This window comes from Phacochoerus africanus, chromosome 13 (genome assembly GCF_016906955.1).
Source record: "Phacochoerus africanus isolate WHEZ1 chromosome 13, ROS_Pafr_v1, whole genome shotgun sequence".
Taxonomy (NCBI): Eukaryota; Metazoa; Chordata; class Mammalia; order Artiodactyla; family Suidae; genus Phacochoerus; species Phacochoerus africanus.
Genome location: NC_062556.1, coordinates 44,973,329 through 44,995,647, shown reverse-complemented (window position 1 = coordinate 44,995,647; position 22,319 = coordinate 44,973,329). Strand labels below are relative to the sequence as shown.

General features: G+C 37.9%; 1 protein-coding gene across 5 annotated transcripts in view; it reads right to left on the bottom strand.

Annotated features, from left to right (window-relative positions):
* The window catches only part of PIBF1 (progesterone immunomodulatory binding factor 1), a 251,953-nt gene that overhangs the window by 164,812 nt on the left and 64,822 nt on the right, over positions 1 to 22,319 (bottom strand). For all 5 annotated transcript variants that reach the window (XM_047756196.1, XM_047756197.1, XM_047756199.1 and 2 more), the window contains one exon: positions 1,911 to 2,009. In XM_047756196.1, coding sequence (XP_047612152.1) covers positions 1,911 to 2,009 — 99 coding nt within the window. The remainder of the gene's footprint in view (positions 1 to 1,910; positions 2,010 to 22,319) is intronic.

Genomic DNA, 22,319 nt, shown 5'->3' with positions numbered 1-22,319 from the left:
CCTTTTAACTAGGCAATTTAACATACTTTCTATTGATAAATTAAAGATGATTTAGTCTCTCTCTTCTCCTACCCTCCAACATACCTGCACCAGAACATACAGATTTTTCAAAAATAAACTGAGTATACAAATGGTATAACCATGCAGATGGCCCCCAAACACAAGAAAAGATGCACAGCATTGCTAATTATTAGAGAAATGCAATCAAAACTACTTATACCAGCCGGAATGGTCATCATCAAAAAATCTACAAACAATAAATGCTGGAGAGGGTGTGAAGAAAAGGGAACTGTCTTAACGCTCCTGGTGGTACAACCACTATGGAAAACAGTATGGATATTCCTCAAAAAACTAAAAATAGAACTACCATAGGGTTCAGCAACCCAACTTCTGGGCATCTATCTGGGAAAAAACCATTAATTTGAAAAGATAAATGCAGCCCAGTGTTCACTGCAGCACTATTTACAACAGCCAAGACATGGAAGCAACCTAAATGTCAATCAACAGAAGAATGGATAAAGAAAGTATGGTACATATATACAATGGAATACTACTCAGCCATAAAAAGAATGAAATAATGCCATTTGCATCAACACGGATGAACCTATGAATTATCATACTAAGTGAAGTTAGACAGTGAAAGACAAACATCAGACTATATCACTTATATGTGGAATCTAAAAAAAAAAAAGGATACAAATGAATTTAATTGCAGAACAGACTGACTCACAGACTTTGAAAAACTTAGGGTTTCCAAAGGGGACAGGGGTGGGGAGAGGAGGGATGAACTAAAGGTTTGGGATTGGCATATGCACACTGGAGTATATGGAATGACTGGCCAAAGGGGACCTGCTATACCACACAAAGAACTCTACCCAATATTCAGTGATAATCTATGTGGGGAAAGAATCTGAAAGAGAATGGATGTGTGTATATGTTACACTGAATCACTTTGTCATACATCAAAAACTCTACTTCAGTAAAACTTTAAAAAGTAAAAAAAAAATGGTCCAACCCCTTTGGAGTTGTTTGGCAATTCTTTTAAGGTAAAACATTCATCTACCTGATGATTAGAAGGTACATTTCTAGATATTTATCCAAAAAAAGTAGAAACATACGCCTACAAAAAGACTTGTATAAAAATGTTCATAGCAGCTTTATTCACAATAGCGCCAAACTGGAAACAAACTAAACGTCCACTCATAGGTGGATGAATAAACAAAATGTGGTATATTCATGCCCAGCAACAGTAAGAAATGAACTACTGAAACAACATACAATGGCTTGGAGTTCCCGTCGTGGCGCAGTGGTTAACGAATCCGACTAGGAACCATGAGGTTGCGGGTTCGGTCCCTGCCCTTGCTCAGTGGGTTAACGATCCGGTGTTGCTGTGAGCTGTGTTGTAGGTTGCAGACGCGGCTTGGATCCCGCGTTGCTGTGGCTCTGGCGTAGGCCGGTGGCTACAGCTCCGATTCAACCCCTAGCCTGGGAACCTCCATATGCCGCGGGAGCGGCCCAAGAAATAGCAAAAACAACAACAACAACAACAATAACAACAACAAAAGGCAAAAAAAAAAGATACATTAAACAAAAAGAGTAGATTTCCCTTCATGGCTCAGAGGTTAATGAACCCAACCAGGATCCATGAGGATGCGGGTTCGATCCCTGGCCTCCCTCAGTGGATACGTCGTAGCCATGAGCTGTGGTACAAGTTGCAGTAGCTGCTCAGATCCTGTGTGGTGTGGCACAGGCCAGCAGCTGTAGCTCCAATTCGACCCCTAGCCTGGGAATTTCCATTTGCCATGGGTGCGGCCATAAAAAGCAAAAAAACCAAAACCAAAAACAAAAAAAAAAAAGAAAAAGGTACAAAACTTTAAGAGTTTTAACATTTCTGTTTTCAGGATGCTTACCTGTCTAAGAGCTGATCATGTTTTTCTAGAGCATCCTTTTCAGCCATCACTGCTCGGTCCTTTTCAGCCAAAGCATTATCCCTTGCTTCTCGGAGGCTCCTAAAATTTAAACACACATTTCAGTTATTCCAAATACACAAGTATCTGCCTTTTAAAGACTCTTAAATGGGCTTGTTTGGAGTTGGACTAACTTCTAGTCTCAGGGATATCCCAGAGGTTTGTGACCCACAGTGTAGACTAAATGAATGTGCCTGGCTTGATGCGTCTCTCCAGCAGCACAGAGAGTGTAGGTACAAACATGGTCTAATCTCTAAATAGCATGCTACCTTTCTCCAGAATTGTTTCCACACAGTTCAAAGGTAGGCTAAACAGTGTCTATATATAACAACTCAATTAATCCTTAACATAATCTAAAGAGGCAGGTATAATGATCAACATATTATCCATAAGAAAGCTGAGGTTTGAGAGGTTAACGAATGCAGTATAAAATATTATAGAGATACAACATAGAGATCACAAGAATCCACAGAGAAATGAAGGTAGATAAGCGCACGAGAACAGCTGAACTGCTGGACCTTGGGTCCCACTTGAGTCTCCACTAAAGGGGAGAGAGGGGAACATGGGACTGAGGTTAGGAGAAAGTAAGCGAGGACAAAAGACTTGAAGTCCTGATGAGATGACTAACAGATTAGGTGGAAGTGGCTGTAGAGGAAAGATGGCAAACCAGAGATGCTGTCAGAGGGCAGTGATTCAAAGGCAGAATAATGCTTTTGCCTAGAAGTTCAGTTCCTAAGATCCAGGGTGCGACCAATGGAGCAGCTGTGTGGAGTGGAGCTGAGATGAAGGTCAACATGCACACAGCACTCAAAGAAGTATGCGGCCAGAGTATCAGTCATCACTTAACAGTGCTGATGATAGCAGGAACGGAAATGGACAGAAAGACACACGTATACATTTAGTTACTTTGCAGGGGAATGTCCAAAAGGTGGAAGGTAACAACAGTGAGTGATTAGAAATGATAGAGCCAGATAGGGGCCTTCAAAGATCACGTCTTGTTTGTTTTTTTAAAATCAAAGTGGAAGTTTGGATCAGAAAAATACCAACAGTCAGCTTCTTTCAAAGAGTCACTTAATTTTTTAAAAATCCTCTAACAGAGGATTTTAAATAAATTTGGAGTGTAACATAAATGATTGTGCTCACTTAATCCCTACAAATCCTTGATGCTATGTTTTTCTAACGTACTTTCCAGCTGAGTAAACTCAAGTTTAGACAGCTCAAGTCCCTAGGCCCCAGTCACACAGCCTATGTGTTAAAGCCATAATTTGAGCCCAGTTATGTCTTACTCCAAAGGAGTGTTTTTTACATCATATCACCTGTCTCCTATAAAGAACTGGGCTGGATATTAGAATTTGGTTTTTATTATTGATGGAGAATGTCAGTAGGGAGTCATGGAAACCCACACGGTTTGAATAAATCAATCTAATAACTAGTAGACATAAATTCTTAGTAGTTATATTTGCTGTGCCAGTATTTGATGATATTTTTGCATGGTGATGCTAACAACAAATTTAAAATTTAAAACATGTCAATCAACAGAGATTCATCAGTAAAATATCTTATAAGCAAGAAATTAAATAGCAATAAAAAAAACTGAAGTATAGTTAACTTTTATCAAAAAGAAAATAAGTTTTGTATACTATTATCTAAGTGGAGGTATATTTTAAAGTAGGTATCACAGAACAGTATGTCATTATTTTATTATACCACCCTGATTGCAAAGAGCTTCAAAAAATATTCTACCATTAACAAATTAACTGAAACATGAGATTTTAATTTTATAGGCAGAATGAAATTCTCAGAGTATATTAAACATTTATACATTTTTCCACCCTAGATGATCTACATATTTTAGTAGGAAATCATCCAGAATTGGTTGCAATTTTCCTTTCTCAGATACTATAGCCTTTTTATTCTGTAAGTTATTTCAGTAGCAAAATTCCAAGTAGATACATTTACAGTACTAATTAATCATGAATGATTAGTTGGCAAATGAAAAAAGCTTCAGTCTCTACTACATTTCCTTTATGCAACAATGGGCATTATAAATAAAAGCAAAAATGGTAATTAGACTTATCATTGTGAAATGTACAGAAATAGGGACTCATTATGTTGTGTAACAGGAACTAATAATATTGTAGGTCATTATAGTTCAAAAACAAACTCAGAAAAAAAAGATCGAAAAGGGAGGGGGTGGGGTAAGGGGGAAATGGAGGAAGATGGTCAAAAGGTACAAACTTCCAGTGACAAGGTAAATAAAATAGTAGGCCTGTATAATGTACAACATGATAAATACAATTAATACTGCTGTGCATTACACATGAAAGTTGTTAGAGTATACCCTAAGAGTTCTCATCAAAAGGAAAACAAAATTTTTCTCTTTCTTTAATTTTGTATCTATGTGAGAATGATAGACGTTCACTAAACCTTTTGTAGACATCATTTAATGATGTATCTAAGTCAAATCTTTATGCTGTACACCTTAAACCTATAGAAATTACTATAAAATACTATACAAGCACTGTGTGTCAATTATATCTCAACATAAGAAAGAAAAAGAAAGAAAAAAGAAAGAAAGAAAGAAAGAAAGAAAGGAAGGAAGGAAGGAAGAATGAAGGAAGAAGGAAGGAAGGAAGGAAAGGAAGAAGGAAGGAAGGAAGGAAGGAAAGAAGAAGAAAGAAAAGAAAGAAAGAAAGAAAGAAGAAAGAAGAAAGAAAGAAGAAAGAAAGAAAGAAAGAAAGAAAGAAAGAAAAAAGAGAGAGAGGGAGGGAGGGAGGAAGGAAGGAAGGAAGGAAGAAGAGAGAGGGAGGGAAAGGAGAGGAGGGAGAAAGAAGGAAAGAAGAAAGGAAGGAAAAACAAGTCACAGGGGATAAAATAAAACCCAGAATAAGCTAAAATTAAGGCTTCTGAGATGAGACATGATTGGAGGGCACGGATGCCTTCACCAGGCCACAATCTCTATCATCCAGCTAACTAGAATTAGTGCTCTATTAAGGCATAAACAAAAATTCTATAACCACAAAGACAGGGAGCTGACTACAGGGAATTCCCTTCATGGCTCAGTGGTTAACAAACCCGACTAGGATCCATGAGGTTTCGGGTTTGATCCCCGGCCTCCCTCAGTTGGTTAAGGATCCAGCGTTGCTCTGAGCTGTGGTGCAGGTCGCAAATGTGGCTAGGATCTGGCATTGCTGTGGCTGTGGTGTAGGATGGCAGCTGTAGCTTCGATTCGACCCCTGGCCTGGGAACTTCCATATGCCATGGGTATGGTCCTAAAAAAAAAAGCAGTAAAAAACAAAACAAAACAAAACAAAAAAAATAAAGGGAGCTTATTATTTATTTTTCCTTTTCAGGGCCGCCCCTGCAGCATATGGAGGTTCTCAGGCTAGGGGTCAAATTGGAACTTCAGCTGCTGGCCTATGCCACAGCCACAGCAACTCGGGATCCAAGCTTCATCTGTGACTGACACCCCAGCTCCTGGCAATGTTGGATCTTTTAACTCACTAGGCAAGGCCAGGGATTGAACCCACATCCTCATGGATAGCAGTTGGGTCTTTAACCCACTGAGCCACAATGGGAACTCCAGGAGTTGATTATTTTAACTGGAGTGAATGAAAGAAGACATGTAAGTTGGACCTTAAAGGATAAATTAAACAAAGGTAATTCAAATAGAGAAAACCGAAATGACTGGGAAGCTAGAGCCTTCTACCAATAAGTCCTCTCATAGGTGTTTGCTGGTAAGATTTCTGTGTAAATCGTTCTTATCAGATACCAGGCCTTTCATATCCTGCCATAAACTACATACTCTAACGAGAAGTAGTATAATTCCTTTTAAGACAGAGATACTTCCTTTAATATTAGGAATTGATTTTTAATGTTTCAAATTAAGTCTGAGAGATAAAATGAATTATTCTTCCATTGACAATAATAGTAAGAGCAAACGGGCTGCTCACCCAGGCTACAAGCTTTTCTAGGCACTGTACATATAATCTCATTTAATCTTTACAACAATCCAACAAAGCATAGGTGTTATCACTACCTCCAGTTCACAAAGGAGAAGGCTGAAACACAGAGAAGTATTTTGCCTATGATGGTCACTTACTATGACAAGTAAGTTAGAACCCAAATGTGAACCAAAAGCATATGGTGCTAAGTCCACGCTCTTCATCATACTAAGCTGCCTTTCTTAAGAGTCTCCTTGTCTCACAGAACTCATCCCCTTAGGAAATTCTGTCATTCTGAGACTTATAGAACTATTTCCTAATTCAAATAGATGTTAAATCAAAAATAAGCTTTGGAAAAGTCGTGAATATATTATACCCTGTTTTTCTGGCCCATGCTCTTTCAAACTCAGACTGATTTGATGAAACACCAGATGGACTGATTCCTGCCACAGATAAAGCCATAACTTCCATATAGCTAATAAACTATCCATTTTAAAATGTTAAATGCATTAGAAAATGCAACAGAAATACAATTACAGAATAGCAGGAATTCAAATGTTCTCCAAAAGACAAACTTGAAAAATTGATAGCATGTACAAGCTAAAGGAGCTACAGGTTTAAAGCCCACACTGAGTATAGAAATGTAATCATAATAACAGAGGAAGATTTTTGGAGTTGGCCAACATTATAACAAATGTTCTAAAATACAAAACTTCGTCTATGGCCATACCACCCTGAATGCGCCCGATCTTGTCTAAAATACAAAACTTCAAATGTCTCAACCTTAGAAATGCTTTTTAGAAAGCTAACATTTGACTCCCAAACTGTTTTACACAATTCTATCATATTGTTCCCTACAATATGAAAGTCCATTCCCCCATAAACACACATTTCTATCTCCCTATCCATCCCATATTTGTGTATAGGTGAACTGAGAGGAAAGATGACAGAAAAGGGAGAAGAAATCTTATCAATCCTACGTAAAATGCAAAAGAAAAGTGAGTATATCACTAGTATCCAAATAATGTATTTTTCAAATTAGATGCTTTTTAGAGTAAAAGAGGGTGTCATTAATAATTATGCCAGAGAAACAGGTATAACAGGATTTGTGGAAAAACACAACTGGGAGATATCATCACTTAAACTGTAACATTCCAACAAGAAGCTTAGAGTTAAATTCCAAATAAAAGGATTTTAATATTAAATAAAATAGATATATTTATAAGCAATCTAGTGTATTTGTGCAGAGATAACTTCATACACTTAAGTTTGTCCAAAAGGACCTCACATCTGAAACCTAAAAACCTCAGTACAAAACATACAATAACATCAGACTTCTCTACATGAAGGAATCTATCTTCTTACTTATTAGAAGATCAAATTCATAGTACTAACAAGCCAAATCAAAATTTGTCTTTGAAAAGTGGTAAAGAAAATGTGAGAAAAAGAAAAATTTCAGTAACCTTTGAAACTCTTAACAGGAACAAATCAGAAAATTGCAATGTTAAGAGCATGTGTTAGCCTGAATAAACATCACTAATGCCCCAGAACCTGAAATAAATTTACCAAGGATAAAGACTGAAAAACAAACAAACAAACAAACAAACAAAACCCCAAAAAAATGATGGTTGTCAGAAGAGCAAGTACAATTATTCTCCTTCTTCTGTCTTCATGTAAAAATATTTTTGGTTAATAAAAGTGAACATATTTTTTCTAGCTGGAACAAAAAGGGACTGGAACAGGCTGTTTATATGACAAGCTTACTTATAGGAAAAGCATTTGAATTAAGCTCTTCTACCTTCAGACTCTTCTCCCTGAACAAAACATAAAACTGCCCATCTGTATTTGTTTTTAAGATGACATGAAACCGGAGTTCCCATCATGGCACAGTGGTTAACGAATCCAACTAGGAACCATGAGGTTGCGGGTTCGATCTCTGGCCTTGCTCAGTGGGTTAAGGATCTGGCGTTGCTGTGGCTGTGGCATAGGCCGGTGGCTACAGCTCTGATTAGATCCCTAGCCTGGGAACCTCCACATGTTGCAGGAGCGGCCCTAGAAAAGGCAAAAAAGACAAAAAAGACCAAAAAAAAAAAAAATGACGACATGAAACAGAAGGATGCCAAGTGGATTATTTGCAATTATATAATCAATGACTGATCATTTTTCCCTTAGTTAACATAGATAGTTGAAAAGTGAATGAACAGGACCTGAAGAGCAGAGCAAAGTAGAAATTTTATGTAACACAATTTCTTGGGAGGAAATCTATTTTAAGAGTTGAAACTTCTTGAGATCACTGTTGACTGAACACGCTAAACCTTCCTATCCTTTTGAGTTGGTGCCCAAGCAGATATTTTTCATTTCATATACATGAAAACTTCAGCCAAAAATAAATGTTTTTTTTAATTATGAAAATTTGGAAGAACCAGAACGCAAAACACTTGTTTAAAATACATTAATGTACTGAGGTTTAAAAAGCAGCTCGTGGAATAAAATGTAATAAAATGAAACCAGGTGACTCTGGTGGATGGTTAACTGAGTTAACACAAATGTCAGTAACCATGCTTGGTCTTGATCAAATCCATCTCATTATAAATCTTTGTGTAGGTTTTCATGTAAACAAATAGTCTAATTCCTCAAGAGTAACACCAGTTCATTCTTTCATTCAACAAACATTTATTGAGTGCTTACTATAGAGTAGACATTGGTACATAGGAGTCTATGTTCAGTCTATGTTGTTCAGTCATGTACACTGAACAGCAGAGGAAAATCTCCACTCACATGGAGATTACATTCTAGTAAGAAAGAAACCAAATGTGTGTCATAGGTCCTGAGTGTTTTGGAGAAAATGCGTAGCAGGTGTGGGAGGAGTGGGGGCTTTCACAATTTTAAGCGGAGTGGTCAGAAAAGTTATGAGAGAGCACAACTTTTGTTATGAGAGCAGGTGACATTTGAAGATAAGGAGAAAGTGATGAGATAGGGCTCTAGAGCATCCAGAAGTGCTGGGTTAAGTGGTGGGAACTATAAATACAAAGGACCTGAGGTGGAGACGAGCCTAACAGGTAAGGGAGGCAGTGTGATTAGGCAAGCAATTAGAAGAGAGCAGTAAAATGAGGGTGGGGACGCTGGGCCCAGATCACAGAAGCACAGCCGTTTTAATCATTTAAACTTTGAGTGAGATGGGCTGCCTTTTTATCTGAGCAGAGGAGAGATCCAACTTGACTTGCTGTTTAACAGGAACCCAGAAGGAAGCTGGGGGCCACTTAAAAGGCTTTTACAGTAATTAAGGCAAGAGATTATGATAGCTTGGACTAAAGTAGTATCTGTGAGATGATAAAAAATCATACATTTTGAAGACACAACCAAAAGGATCTGCTAATGAATAAAACGACCTCAGGGTTTTTGGTCTGAACAAGGCTAAAGTTGTCTTTAATTGCACTGGGTCAGACTGAAGGCGGAGCAAGTTTGGAGGGACAGAAGTTTGCTTCTGGGCATGTTCAACTTAAGATGCTTATTAGATAACCAAGTGGAAATGCAATGGAGGCAGCTGCAAAAGATGGCAAGGAGATGTGGAGGACCAGTAAAGAGAGAGAGGAGGTACAGACCGTGAGGAGGGGGAACAGTCAAAGTGTAGGACGCTGGAAGGCAATTAAAGAATGTGTTTCTAGGAGTATGTAGCGAGCAACTGTATGAAAAACTGCTGCGATGGAGTTCCCATCATGGCTCGGTGGTCAGTGAATCTGACTAGGTTGCGGGTTTGATCCCTGGCCTTGCTGAGTGGGTTAAAGATCTGGCGTTGTCATGAGCTGTGGTGTAGGCCGCAGATGTGGTGGCTTGGATCCCACATTGCTGTGGCTGTGGCAAAGGCCGGCAGCTACAGCTCCGACTGGACCCCTAGCCTGGGAATCTCCATATGCTGCGGGTGAGGCCATAGAAAAAAGACAAAAAAAAAAAGACAAAAAAAAAAGACAAAAACTGCTTCGGTCAAGTAAGATGAGAACTGAGAACCTGACCACTAGGCTTTTGGCAACATGAAGATCTTTAAGGGTCTTTGATAAGAACAGCTTTGTGGGACTGGTATGGGGGGAAAGCTTGGTAGTGGATTTTCAAAAACTGGGCTAAAGAATAAGTATATCAACTCTCTGCAAGACTCTGGCCACAAAGAGGAATGAAGAAATGGGGCAGTGGCTGGAGGGGGAAGTGGAGATAAAAGAGACTTTCTAAAGATGAGGAAAATAATATGTTTCTACATGGTAGACAGGGGCAAACTGCCATTTAGGAGACAAAGGGGAGACCTACTGGAGTGTGTCCTTGAGCAGCAGAGAGGGGATGGGCTCTGGTTACAAGTGGAGAGCCTGGGCCCCGGGAGAGCAGTGTCAGAGAGGGAGGCCCTGTCAAAAAATTACACCATTTTCTAGAAAAATGAACACCTCTTTCCTAATTTTCAAAATTTCAAGTGCTTTTATAAGTTCTAATGATCCACACTCAGCCCTTAAGCGTGAAGTAGAGTTTGTAAACTCTCTTAAAAGACTGAGTTTCTTGAGAAATTAGGGAAGCAATCCCATTTACCATCGTATCAGAAAGAATAAAATACTTAGGAATAAATAACCTACCTAAAGAGACAAAAGACCTGTACTCTGAAAACTATAAGACACTGATGAAAGAAATCAAAGATGACACAAACAGATGGAAAGACATACCATGATCTTGGATTGGAAGGGTCAATATCATCCAAATGAATATACTACCCAAGGAGATCTACAGATTCAATGCAATCCCTAGCAAATTACCAAGGACATTTTTCACAGAACTCGAACAAAATATTTTAAAGTTTGTTTGGAAGCACAAAAGACCCAGAATAGCCAAAGAAATCCTGAAAAAGAAAAATGGAGCTGGAGGAATCAGGATCCCAGACTTCAGACAATACTACAAAGCAACAGTCATCAAAACCGTATGGTACTGGCACAAAGACAGATATATAGATCAGTGGAAAGGGATAGAAAGCCCAGAATTAAACCCACACACCTACAGTCAACTAATCTATGACAAAGGAGGCAAAAATATAAATGGAGAAAACACAGCCTGTTCATTAAGTGGTGCTGGGAAAACTGGACGGCCACATGTAAAAGAATGAAATTAGAACACTTCTTAACACCATACACAAAAATAAACTCCAAATGGATTAAAGACCTAGATATAAGACCAGACACCATAAAACTCTTAGAGGAAAACACAGGCCAAACACTCGCCGACATAAACGACAGCAACATCTTCTCAGATCCACCTCTTAGAGTAATGACAATAAAAACAAAAATAAGCAAATGGGACTTAAACTGAAAAGTTTCTGCACAGCAAAGGAAACCCTAAACAAAACAAAAAGACAACCCACAGAATGGAAGAAAATCTTTGCAAATGAATCGACTGACAAGGGATTAATCTCTAAAATTTATAAACACCTCCTATAACTCAATACCAAAAAAACAAACAACTCCATCAAAAAATCGGCATAAGATCTAAACAGACAATTCATCAAAGACATACGGATGGCCAAAATACACATGAAAAGATATTCAACATCACTATTCATTAGAGAAATGCAAATCAAAACCACAATGTGGTACTACCTTACACCAGCCAGAATGGCCATCATCAAAAGTCTACAAACAATAAGTGCTGGAGAGGTTGTGGAGAAAAAGGAACCCTATTACACTGTTGGTGGGAATGTAAATTGGTGCAACCCCTGTGGAAAACAGTATGGAGATTCCTCAGAAAATTAAAAATAGAAGTCCCACTTGATCCAGGAATCTCACTCCTGGGCATCTATCCAGAGAAAACCATGATTCGAAAAGACACATGTACTCCAATGTTCATGCAATACTATATGCAATAGCCAAGACATGGAAACAACCTAAATGTCCATCTACAGAGGAATGGATCAATATACGCAATGGAATATTACTCAGCCATTAAAAGGAAAGAAATAACAGCATTTGCAGCAACATGGATGGACCTAGAAATTACCATGCCAAGTGAAGTCAGCCATACAATGAGGTACCAACATCAAATGCTATCACTTACATACGTTATCTAAAAAAAGGGCACAATGAATTTCTTTCCAGAATAGATATTGCCTCACAGACTTTGAAAAACTTATAGTTTCCAAATGAGACAAGTTGGGAGGTAGGGGAATGCACTGAGGGTTTGGGATGGAAATGCTGTAAAATTTGTTTGTGATGATCGTTGTATACCTATAAATGTAATAAAATTCATTAGGTAATAAAAAAAAAATCAAAAAAAGACCGAGTTTATTTTCTAAATAAATTACCTCCAAAATGAGAGTTTCAATAAGAAGTCTTTTGTCAGTTTTCATAGCCTCCCTCAACCAGGAAGATGGAAGTCTGCATTACACAGTAGAGTCAGGCATTTCTAACTTCACCAGTTAAAAAGGCTGAAATCATTGACAAATCACAAGTGCTCACTATCTCAGTTTCCACATTTGTAACATGCAGGTACTAATGCCTACAACCTCATAAGATGTCCCACTTAATTCTCTCTACAATGTATGTGATACATTTGTTTATGTATACTCAATAAATAGTAGCTATGGTTAGTATGTTATCTAAATATGAAAATCTTGGGGAGAGGTGAGATAGGGTATGGGATTAAAAGATATACTATTATGTATAAAATAAGTAAGCAACACAGACATATTGTACAGCACAGAGAATTATAGCCATTATTTTGTAATAACTTAAATGGACTATAATCTATAAACATATTAAATCCCTATGCTGTGAAACTAATATTATAAATCAATTATATTTCAATAAAAATTTTAATATGAAAATCCACATTTAAAATATGAAGATATTCATTTAGAGGATGAGAAATAGTTAGAGCAATGCTTCCTAATATTTTTTATTATATAAATAGAAAATGATAGTATTTGTAAAAGTACCCTGGGGAGAACAAAGAAAACTGCTAGAGAAGCTTCAGCAGCTTAGGCTCCTTCTTGCCTCAGGACTTTTGAAGGCTGATGGGAGTTATATCCGGGGCACAGTAGAGAAAGATTTCTAGTTATAAACTATATGCTCTTATTGTTAAAAAAAAAATTGAGAAAGATAAATAAATGGAAAGATGCTTTGTGCTCCCAGACTGAAAGAATTAACATTGTTAAAATGTCCTTATTACAGATTCAATGCAGTCCTTATCAAAATCCCAAGGATATTTTTCACAGAAATAGAATAAAAATTTCTAAAATTTATAAAGAACAACAAAAGGCTCCAAATAGCCAAAGCAATCCTAAGAAAAAGGAACAAAGCTGCAGACATATACTCCCTGCTTTCGAACTATCTTACAAAACCACAGTGATCAAAACAGCATGATACTAGCAGCAAAACAGATACTTGTATTAATGGAACAGAAGAGAGAGCCCAGAAATAAACCCACACATATGGAAAATTAATTTACAACAGAGGAGCAAGAACATACAGTGGAAAAAGAATAGTATCTTTAACAAATGGTGTTGGGAAAACTGGACAGCCACAGGCAAAAAAAAAAAAAGGAAACTAGACCTCAATCTCACACCATACACAAAATTTACTCAAAATGGACTGAAGACATGAATATAAGACCTGAAACCATAAAGCTCTTAGAGGAAAACATAGGCACTATGCTCTTTGACGAAAGTCTTAGCAATATTTTTTCAGCTACGTCTTCTCAGGCAAGTGAAACAAAGGCAAAAGTAAACAAATGGATCGTATCAAATTAAAAAGGTTCTGCATAGCCAAGGAAACCATCTATAACACAACAATGACCCTACTGAATGAGAAAAGATGTTTTTTAAATGATACATACAATAAGAGGTTAATGTACAAAATATACAAGGATCTCAAACAACTCAACAACAAAAAACCTGATTAAAGAAATGGGCAGAGGAGCCTAAGAGAGGTTTTTCTAAATAAGACATACAGATGACCAACAGGCACATGAAAAGATATTCAAAATCATCAATATTAGGAAAATATAAATAAAAACCACAAGGAACTATCACCTTATGCCTGACAGAATGGTAACTATCAAAAAGGCAAGAAATAACAAGTGTTGAAGAGGATGTGGAAAAGAGAATCCTCATATAAAAATTGGTACAGCCACTAAGGAAGAGAGTATGAAGATTCCCCCCAAAATTAAGAACTACCATACGATCCAGCTATCCTACTTTTGTGTATATATACTTGTGTGCATATACTCCAAAAATAGGAAAAGACTAATCTGAAAAGGTTAATCTAAATGTGCGCCCTCCATGTTCATTGTGGAATTATTCACAATACCCAAGAAATGGCAACAATCTAAGTCCATCAACAGATAAACAGATAAAGAAAGTATGGTAGGAGTTCCCGTCGTGGCGCAGTGGTTAACGAATCCGACTAGGAACCACGAGGTTGCGGGTTCGGTCCCTGCCCTTGCTTGGTGGGTTAAGGATCCGGCATTGCCGTGGGCTGTGGTGTAGGTTGCAGACGCGGCTTGGATCCCGCGTTGCTGTGGCTCTGGCGTAGGCCAGTGGCTGCAGCTCCGATTCGACTCCTAGCCTGGGAACCTCCATATGCTGCGGGAGCGGCCCAAAGAAATAGCAAAAAGACCAAAAAAAAAAAGTATGGTACACACACACACACTGGAATACTACTCAGCAATAAAAAAGATGAAATCTAGGCATTCCCTTGTGGTATAGTGGCTTGAGGATGGAGCACTGCCACTGCTGTGGCTCTGGCTGCTATTGTGGTATGCTACAAATCAATGTTACTTTAATTGAAAAATAAAATAATGATAAAATAAAAATGTTCTTAATGAACAATAAAGAAACAATGTGATCTTAGACAAGTACTTCGGTGCTTGGTCAGAGCTGCTATATCCATAAAACATCAGGAATTAACTGTTATTTTCCTTTTTCCAACTTTTCTGCAACCTTGGATTAATGGCCATGCTTAACCATCCATCTCTCCAATAAAGTAGAAGAGCTGGAGTCATTCTTGTCCGCTTCCTGTCAATCACTAGGTCTTTTCACTTCCACTACCTAAATATTCTTTAAATTTGGCTTATTCTTGCTTTCCATTTCTCATCTTCACTTAAACTCCTCTAACCAATCTTTCTTTCTCCATGTCCTTTTCAACCGTAATTCACCTCACACTGCAACCACAGATACAAAAGTCACTCCTTTATTATAAAGTTTCCAAAAATTCTCTGACAACAGGATTTAAGAAAAATCTGACCCTACCCTTACTAACTTCCCTTACCACCCTATGAACTGTAGGTACCATGCAGGAAAATCTAAGTTTTTCTATAACCTGAACTCACCTTGCTTCATATCTGGAACACTCTATACACCATGAAATTCTTAAATATTATTATTATTTATTTTTTTGCTTTTTAGGGCCACACCCACGGCATATGGAAGTTCCCAGGCTAGGGATTGAATCACAGCTATAGCTGCTGGCCTACACCACAGCCACAGCAATACAGGATCCAAGCCGTGTCTGCAACCTACAACACAGCTCACAGTAACACTAGATCCCCAACCCACTGAGAGGCCAGAGATTGAATCCAAATCCTCATGGATCCTAGTTGTGTTTGTTAACCTCTGAGCCGCAAAGAGAACTCCTTAAATATTAATTAAGCAGTGAACATATGTGATAATCCCTACAGGGATAAAGAACATAGTTGACAATTAAAGATAGCTAACAATATGGAGCTCCCGTTGTGGCTCAGTGGGTTAGAAATCTGACTAGTATCCATGAGGATGTGCGTTTGATCTCTGGCCTTGCTCAGTGGGTTAAGGAACCAGCACTGCTGCAAGCTGCCATATAGGTCACGGATGCATGCGGTGTAGGCTGCAGATGTGGCTCGGATCTCATGTTGCTGCAGCTGTGGAGCAGGCTGGCAGCTGCAGCTTCAATGTGAACCCTAGCCTGGGAATTTCCATATGCCGCAGGTGTGGCCCTAAAAATAAATACACACATATATATATATATATCTAACAATGAAATTTCATTTACAATTATTTTTAAAGCCATATATCAGAATAGTCTAATTGAAAGGACAAGATAGAATATTCTTAAGTTTTTTCATAAAAGAGCTTTAAAAATTAGACAGCTATCTGGTAAGATATAAATGAAAGAATCTTGTTTAAGCACTAATGAGGAAATATACCTCTTATATCATGAATGGATATATCATGAACCTCTGTACACTAGTTCCAATTCGCCCACTGTAATGCATTACATACACTCAAGTAACTTTAGTAAATAAACTTAGATTCAAGATTCAGAGGTGTTTAATATCACTCTGAGATTCTATGCAAACTTTATGTCAGTAAAGTTTCTTCTTGAGTATGAAGATAAATTGTGGTCAAGATAGTTTTTATAGACATGGTGGGAAAATAAAATCACTAAAGCAATACTAACTGTTACAATTAAAAGCATGTATGTTTTAAAAATCTTATTGGGGTATAGTTGATTTACAACACTGTATTATTTTCTAGAAGTATATTTTTTATCTCCTTTTCCATACTGCCATCCCTCTTTCAATAACTGTAGAGCAATCTCAATTTCCATATTCTACGCAGTATCAAGAGCATAATAAATATAACAAACTCATCCTTACCCTTTTTTTTTTTTTTTACAGTTACTACTGTGAGAATAGCTCTTTCTGTTTTCTGAGACTATTTATAATAATGAGTCTTATCTCATGTAAAGTTTTACTTTCTGGAAAGACTTTAAAAAGCAGCTGAGGAATTCCTGTTGTGGCTCAGCAGAAACGAACATCACTAATATCCATGAGGACTCAGGTTCTATGTCTGGCCTTGCTCAGTGGGTTAAGGATCCAGGGTTGCCTTGAGCTGTGGTATAGGTCACAGACATGGCTCAGATCCCACGTTGCTGTGGCTGTGGCAGAGGCCAGCAGCTACAGCTCCCATTCAACCCCTAGCCTGGGAACCTCCATAAGTCGCAGTTAAAAAAAGCAGCTGAATTTATCTCCCCTTCATTATTTCACAGTATTACTAAAGAACAAATAAGTTAGCCATAGCTAATGGCAACACCACAGCTCATGGCAACACCAGATACTTAAACCCACTGAGCAAGGCCAGGGATCAAACCTACGTCCTCATGGATACTAGTCAGATTCGTTTCCACTGAGCCACGATGGGAACCCTCCCACTGACTTTTATATAATGCTTATTTTACTTATATTGTCAACACAAGGAATAAAAGAATTTTTAAAAGTATTTCACATAGGCAAAAAGCATCTAAATAACTATTATTTATATACAGCTTTACAATTTGTGATGTAATTTTTTTTCTTTTTTTCTTTTTAGGGCTGCACCTGTGGTGTATGGAACTTCCCAGGCTACAAGTCAAGTAGGAGCTCCAGCTGTCAGTCTACACCACAGCCACAGGAACAGCAATGAAGTATCTAAGCCATGCCTGCGACCTACACCAGAGCTTAAAGCAATGCTGGATCCTTAACCCACTGAGAGAGGCCAGGGATCAAACTTGAGTCCTCATGGATACTAGTCATGTTTGTTACAGCTGAGCCACAACAGGAACTCCTATGATGTCCTTTTTTACATGTATTATCTTACTTAGACCTTCCAGGTTACCCTGTTAAATAGTTATCAGTTCATTCCACAAAAGAGAAAATTAACTTCAGCGATATTAAGTGACATATTCACTCTCCACTAATAAGCAATAGAGCCAGAATTTAAGTTTAGACTTTTGTTGCAAATCTCTTTCATAACATACTCTCTGTTTGAGGAATAATGCTTCTAAAAGTGCAAGAGAGTCCATATATTTCAGTCATATGATACCTACTAAGCAAAAAGTTATTTAAATAATAAATTTCACTGCCAAAGTGAGTTTCACTCATTATTTCCCAAAGCTCCAAAGCAGTGTTTTAAAGAAACTATAAAGTAGAGAAAAAGCCAAACCTAACTCACAAACTGAGCCAGAGCATACATACACATCATAACCTGTAAGTCGCAGACAAAGCTTAGCTCCTGAGTTGTTGTGGCTGTGGTGTAGGCCAGCAGGGGCAGCTCCAATTCAACCTCCAGCCTGGGAACTTCCATATGCTGTGGGTGTAACCCTAAAAAGCAAAAAAAAAAAAAAAAAGAAGAAGAATTACTTTATTAAATCTCAATCCTTGAGTACATTATTTTTTTTCTCTTCCATTACAGTCTATTATAGGATATTGAATATAATTCCCTGTGCTATACAGTAGATCCTTGTTCTTTCTTTATTTTATATACAGTAGTGTGTATATGCTAATCCCAAACTTCCAATTTACCCCTCCCCACCCCCTTTCCCCTTTGGTACTTATAGGTTTGTTTTCTATGTCTGTGAGTCTGTTTCTGTTTTGTAAATAAATTTATCTTATTTTATTTTTTTAGATTTCACATACAAGTGATACAGCATGCTATTTGTCTTTCTCTGCCCAAATTACTTCACTTAACCTAGAATAACCTCTAGGTTCATCCATGTTGCTATGGTATTCTCTTATTCTTATTTATTTATTTATTTTTTTTTTGGCTTTTTAGGGCTGCACCCACGGCATATGGAAATTCCTAGGCTAGGGATCAGAGCTCTGATGGAACTGGAGCTGGAGCTGCAGCTGCCAACCTAGCCACAGCCACAGCAACGCAGGATCCAAACTACATCTGAGACCTACACCACAGCTCACAGCAATGCCACATATGAAACCCAATAAGTGACGCCAGGGATTGAACCTGCGTCCTTGTGGATACTAGTTGGTTTCAAAACCACTGAACTACAACAGAACTCATTATTCCATTGTGGGTATGGTGTATGTATATATGTATACACACACTCACACACACACACCACATACTCTTTATCCATTTCTCTGCAGATGAACATTTAGGTTGCTTCCATGTCTTGGCTATTGTGGATAGTGCTGCACTGAACGCTGGGGTGTATGTATCTTTTCAAGTTAAGAGTTTTCTCCAGATGATATATATGTCCAGTCGTGGGACTGCTGGATCATATGGCAAATCTATTTTTAGTTTTTTAAGGAGTCTCCATACTGTTTTTCATAGTGGCTGCACCAACTTACATTCTATGAAGGTTCCTTTTTCTTCACACACTCTCTCTAGCACTTGTTATTTGTAGACTTTTTTTTTTTTTTTTGGCCAAACTCATGGCAGGCAGAAGTTCCCAGGGCAGGGTATTGAGCCACAGCAGTGACAACGCTGAATCCTTAACAACTAGGCTACCAGGGAACTCCCGTTTGTAGACTTTTTAATGATGGCCATTCAGACCGGTGTGAGGTAATACCTCATTGTAGTTTTACTTTGCATTTCTTTTATAATTAGCAATGGTGAGCATCTTTTCAAGTGCCTACTGGCCATCTGTATGTCTTCTTGGGAGAAATGCCTACTTAGGTCTTAAGCCTATTTTTTGATTGGGCAGTTTGTTTTTTGTGTTTGAGCTGTATGACCTGCTTGTATGTTTTGGAGATTAAGTCGTTGTTGGTTGCATCATTTGCAGATGTTTTCTCCCATTCCACAGGCTGTTTCTTTGTTTTGTTCACGGTTTCCTTTGTTGCAAAAGCCTATACTTTTGATTAGGTCCCATTTGTTTACTTCTGCTTTTATTTCTATTGCCTTGGGAGACTAACCTAAGAAAACAGTGCTATGATTTACATCAGAGAATGTTTTGCCTTTGTTCTCTTCTAGGAGTTTTCGTGGTGTCATGTCTTATACTTGCCTTTAAAAAGGCACTCTCTTAATATCCTCCAATGTATAGAAAGCAAACCAAAGACAAAACATATATCTATAATCTTATCATTTAACTTTCTCTTAAAAATGTTATTGGCCAAGAAGCAAGGACACTAAGTACCAATATGCAAGTTTATCCATTTGAATTCATATTGTAACAGTGCAGCTTATATAATAAAAGTAATGACACAATTATACATCTAAGTTCAAAGCAAGTGATTAATTTGCTCAGACACAAAAATTTCCAAATGTGTAAACTTGTGTTTTATGCATTTCATGTTTCATAACAAGGAATACTAAAATCTTCTCCTTAGTTATTTTAAGTTGTAAGAGGAGTTCCCTTTCAAAAGAAATAATGTACAATTTATTTTTACCTTGTGAAAGACCAGTGAGACATAAAGTCTAACTACAGTTAAATCCTGTCAGAATGAGGAAACTGGGACACAAAAAGATTCAGCCACATGAAATACAGGGTTGGATTATTGTGAGGTTAGTAAAACAATAAAGGTAAGCCTATACTACCTGGCTAGGAGTCCTGTGCAACTGAAATCTCTGAGCCTGGGCTGCACTTTGGCACCACCTGGTGGCAACTGTCCACTCTAGCTTCACCATCTACAAGGTCAGTCTGGTACTGCGGCTGGCTGAGGTTTCCAGGGAAGTGGCCCCAATACTAGGAATCCCCTGATATGGTGGTATACATTTTTCTTTTCCATTTTTTAAAGTTTTACTGAAGTATAGTTGATTTAGGTGAAATACATTTTGATGTGGCTCCGGAGTTAGAACAGCACAGAGGAAAAGTAAACCTGCTTTCGGCTTTTCTGCTTCCAGAAATGGCTCTATAGTCTGTTTCCCAATCTACCTCTACCAGCCGTCTTAAAGAACAGGCACTCATTTATATCAACTTATGTTACCATGGGAGGCATTTTAAAGAATTTTCTTAAAAAAAAAAAAAAGCAACAAAAACTAAAAAATCTGCACATTCTCAAAATGATTACATACCAAAATCTATATGGCTATGTGGATTGTTTGGAAGTAATCATGCATATTATCAAAGAAACAACCCCATAAATCTTAAGGTTAAGTCAGCCAGAAAAAAGGTTTATTATAAAATCCATAACAGAATTGAGCCACAGGACTACAGGTACTTAATTGTAAAATAGAAGAGTAGTATCACCTATGCTACAGGTCTAGCTCACATCCAGGTCTTTCTCCCGAGATTCAGACCTTAAAGAGTCAACTTTTCTGCTGCATGTCACAGAAACTAAACTAAATTTACCATGTTTCCAATTAAAGCCATGTCTTTTTCTATAATGTTTTTAAAAAACTGCATCATCATCCACGAAGCTGCCCAATCAAGAAACCTGGTGACATCCTTAACTACTTCTCACTCCACAGTCCAATCTACTCGCTGTAGCCTGTTAGTTCTCTACCTCTTAAGTAAGCTTCCAATCTGGCCCACTTCTCTCCATCTCTTTGCTACTAATCCAGTTCCTTTATCACTTCTCATCTTTCCTTCCTTCCTTTCTATTTTTTTTTTTTTTTTTTGCTTTTTAGGGCCGCACCCATGGCACATGAAAATTCCCAGGCTAGGGATTAAATCTGAGCTGGTGGCCTACACCACAGCCACAGCAGTGTGGGATCTGAGCTGGTCTGTGACCTACACCACAGCTCACGGCAATGCCAGATCCTTAACCCACTGAGCAAGGCCAGGGATCAAACCCATGTCCTCACGGATACCAGTCAGATTCGTTACCACTAAGTCACAACAGGAACGCCACCACTTCTCTTCTTGATCACGGAAACAACCTCTAAGAGTGGCTTCTTTTTCTACAGCCTTATACTCTGCCAGTGTATCCTCCATGTTGCAGAATGATCTTTTCATATAAAGTCAGATCATACCAAGCATATTCCTAAAATCTTTCAATTGTTCATGGTCCTAGACAATGGTTCAAATGCATGATTTGGGCCTGTTTTTCCTTCTGTTTCATTTCTTAAAACTCCCTGCTTCTTGGTCTATGGTCTAACCATACTAAATCATTTTCAGTTTGCTCAAAAAATTTTATTTTGTCTGGTCTCCAGGGTATGCATTAATTCCCCTAATTCGCCCCCCCGCCATCACTGATAGTCATCATGCAAGTGTTAGCATGTGTATTTCTCCCCCCATGTACTCTTTGCCAGTTCCTCCCAGGGCTTCATTAGATACACCTAAGGCTATGTGGTCGCATCCTGTGTATCCTGCCATTTTCTTCATTACCACGCACTATGATCAGTAGTTCTCTATTTGTCTATGTTCTATTAGACTACCACCTTTGTGAAGGCCAAGGTCACCACTTTATCTTTGGCATCTGACATGTATCTAGGACATGGTGGGCCTCAATAAATATTTACTAAGTAAGTGAATTTATTGCTCTGAGAGCTCAGATATAAACTTCTCTAATATCAACCTTAGTCTGATTTAAAGTCTTGATTGTTGGCAAAGATCAAAATATCATATACTCAAATCAGTGCTGATAAACAAGTATAATAATTAAATCAATTTCAAAATCATTTTCCCTCTAAAATATAAACTACGACAAACCATATGAACCATAATCCTGGTATATAAAGATAACTGCTGTTGAA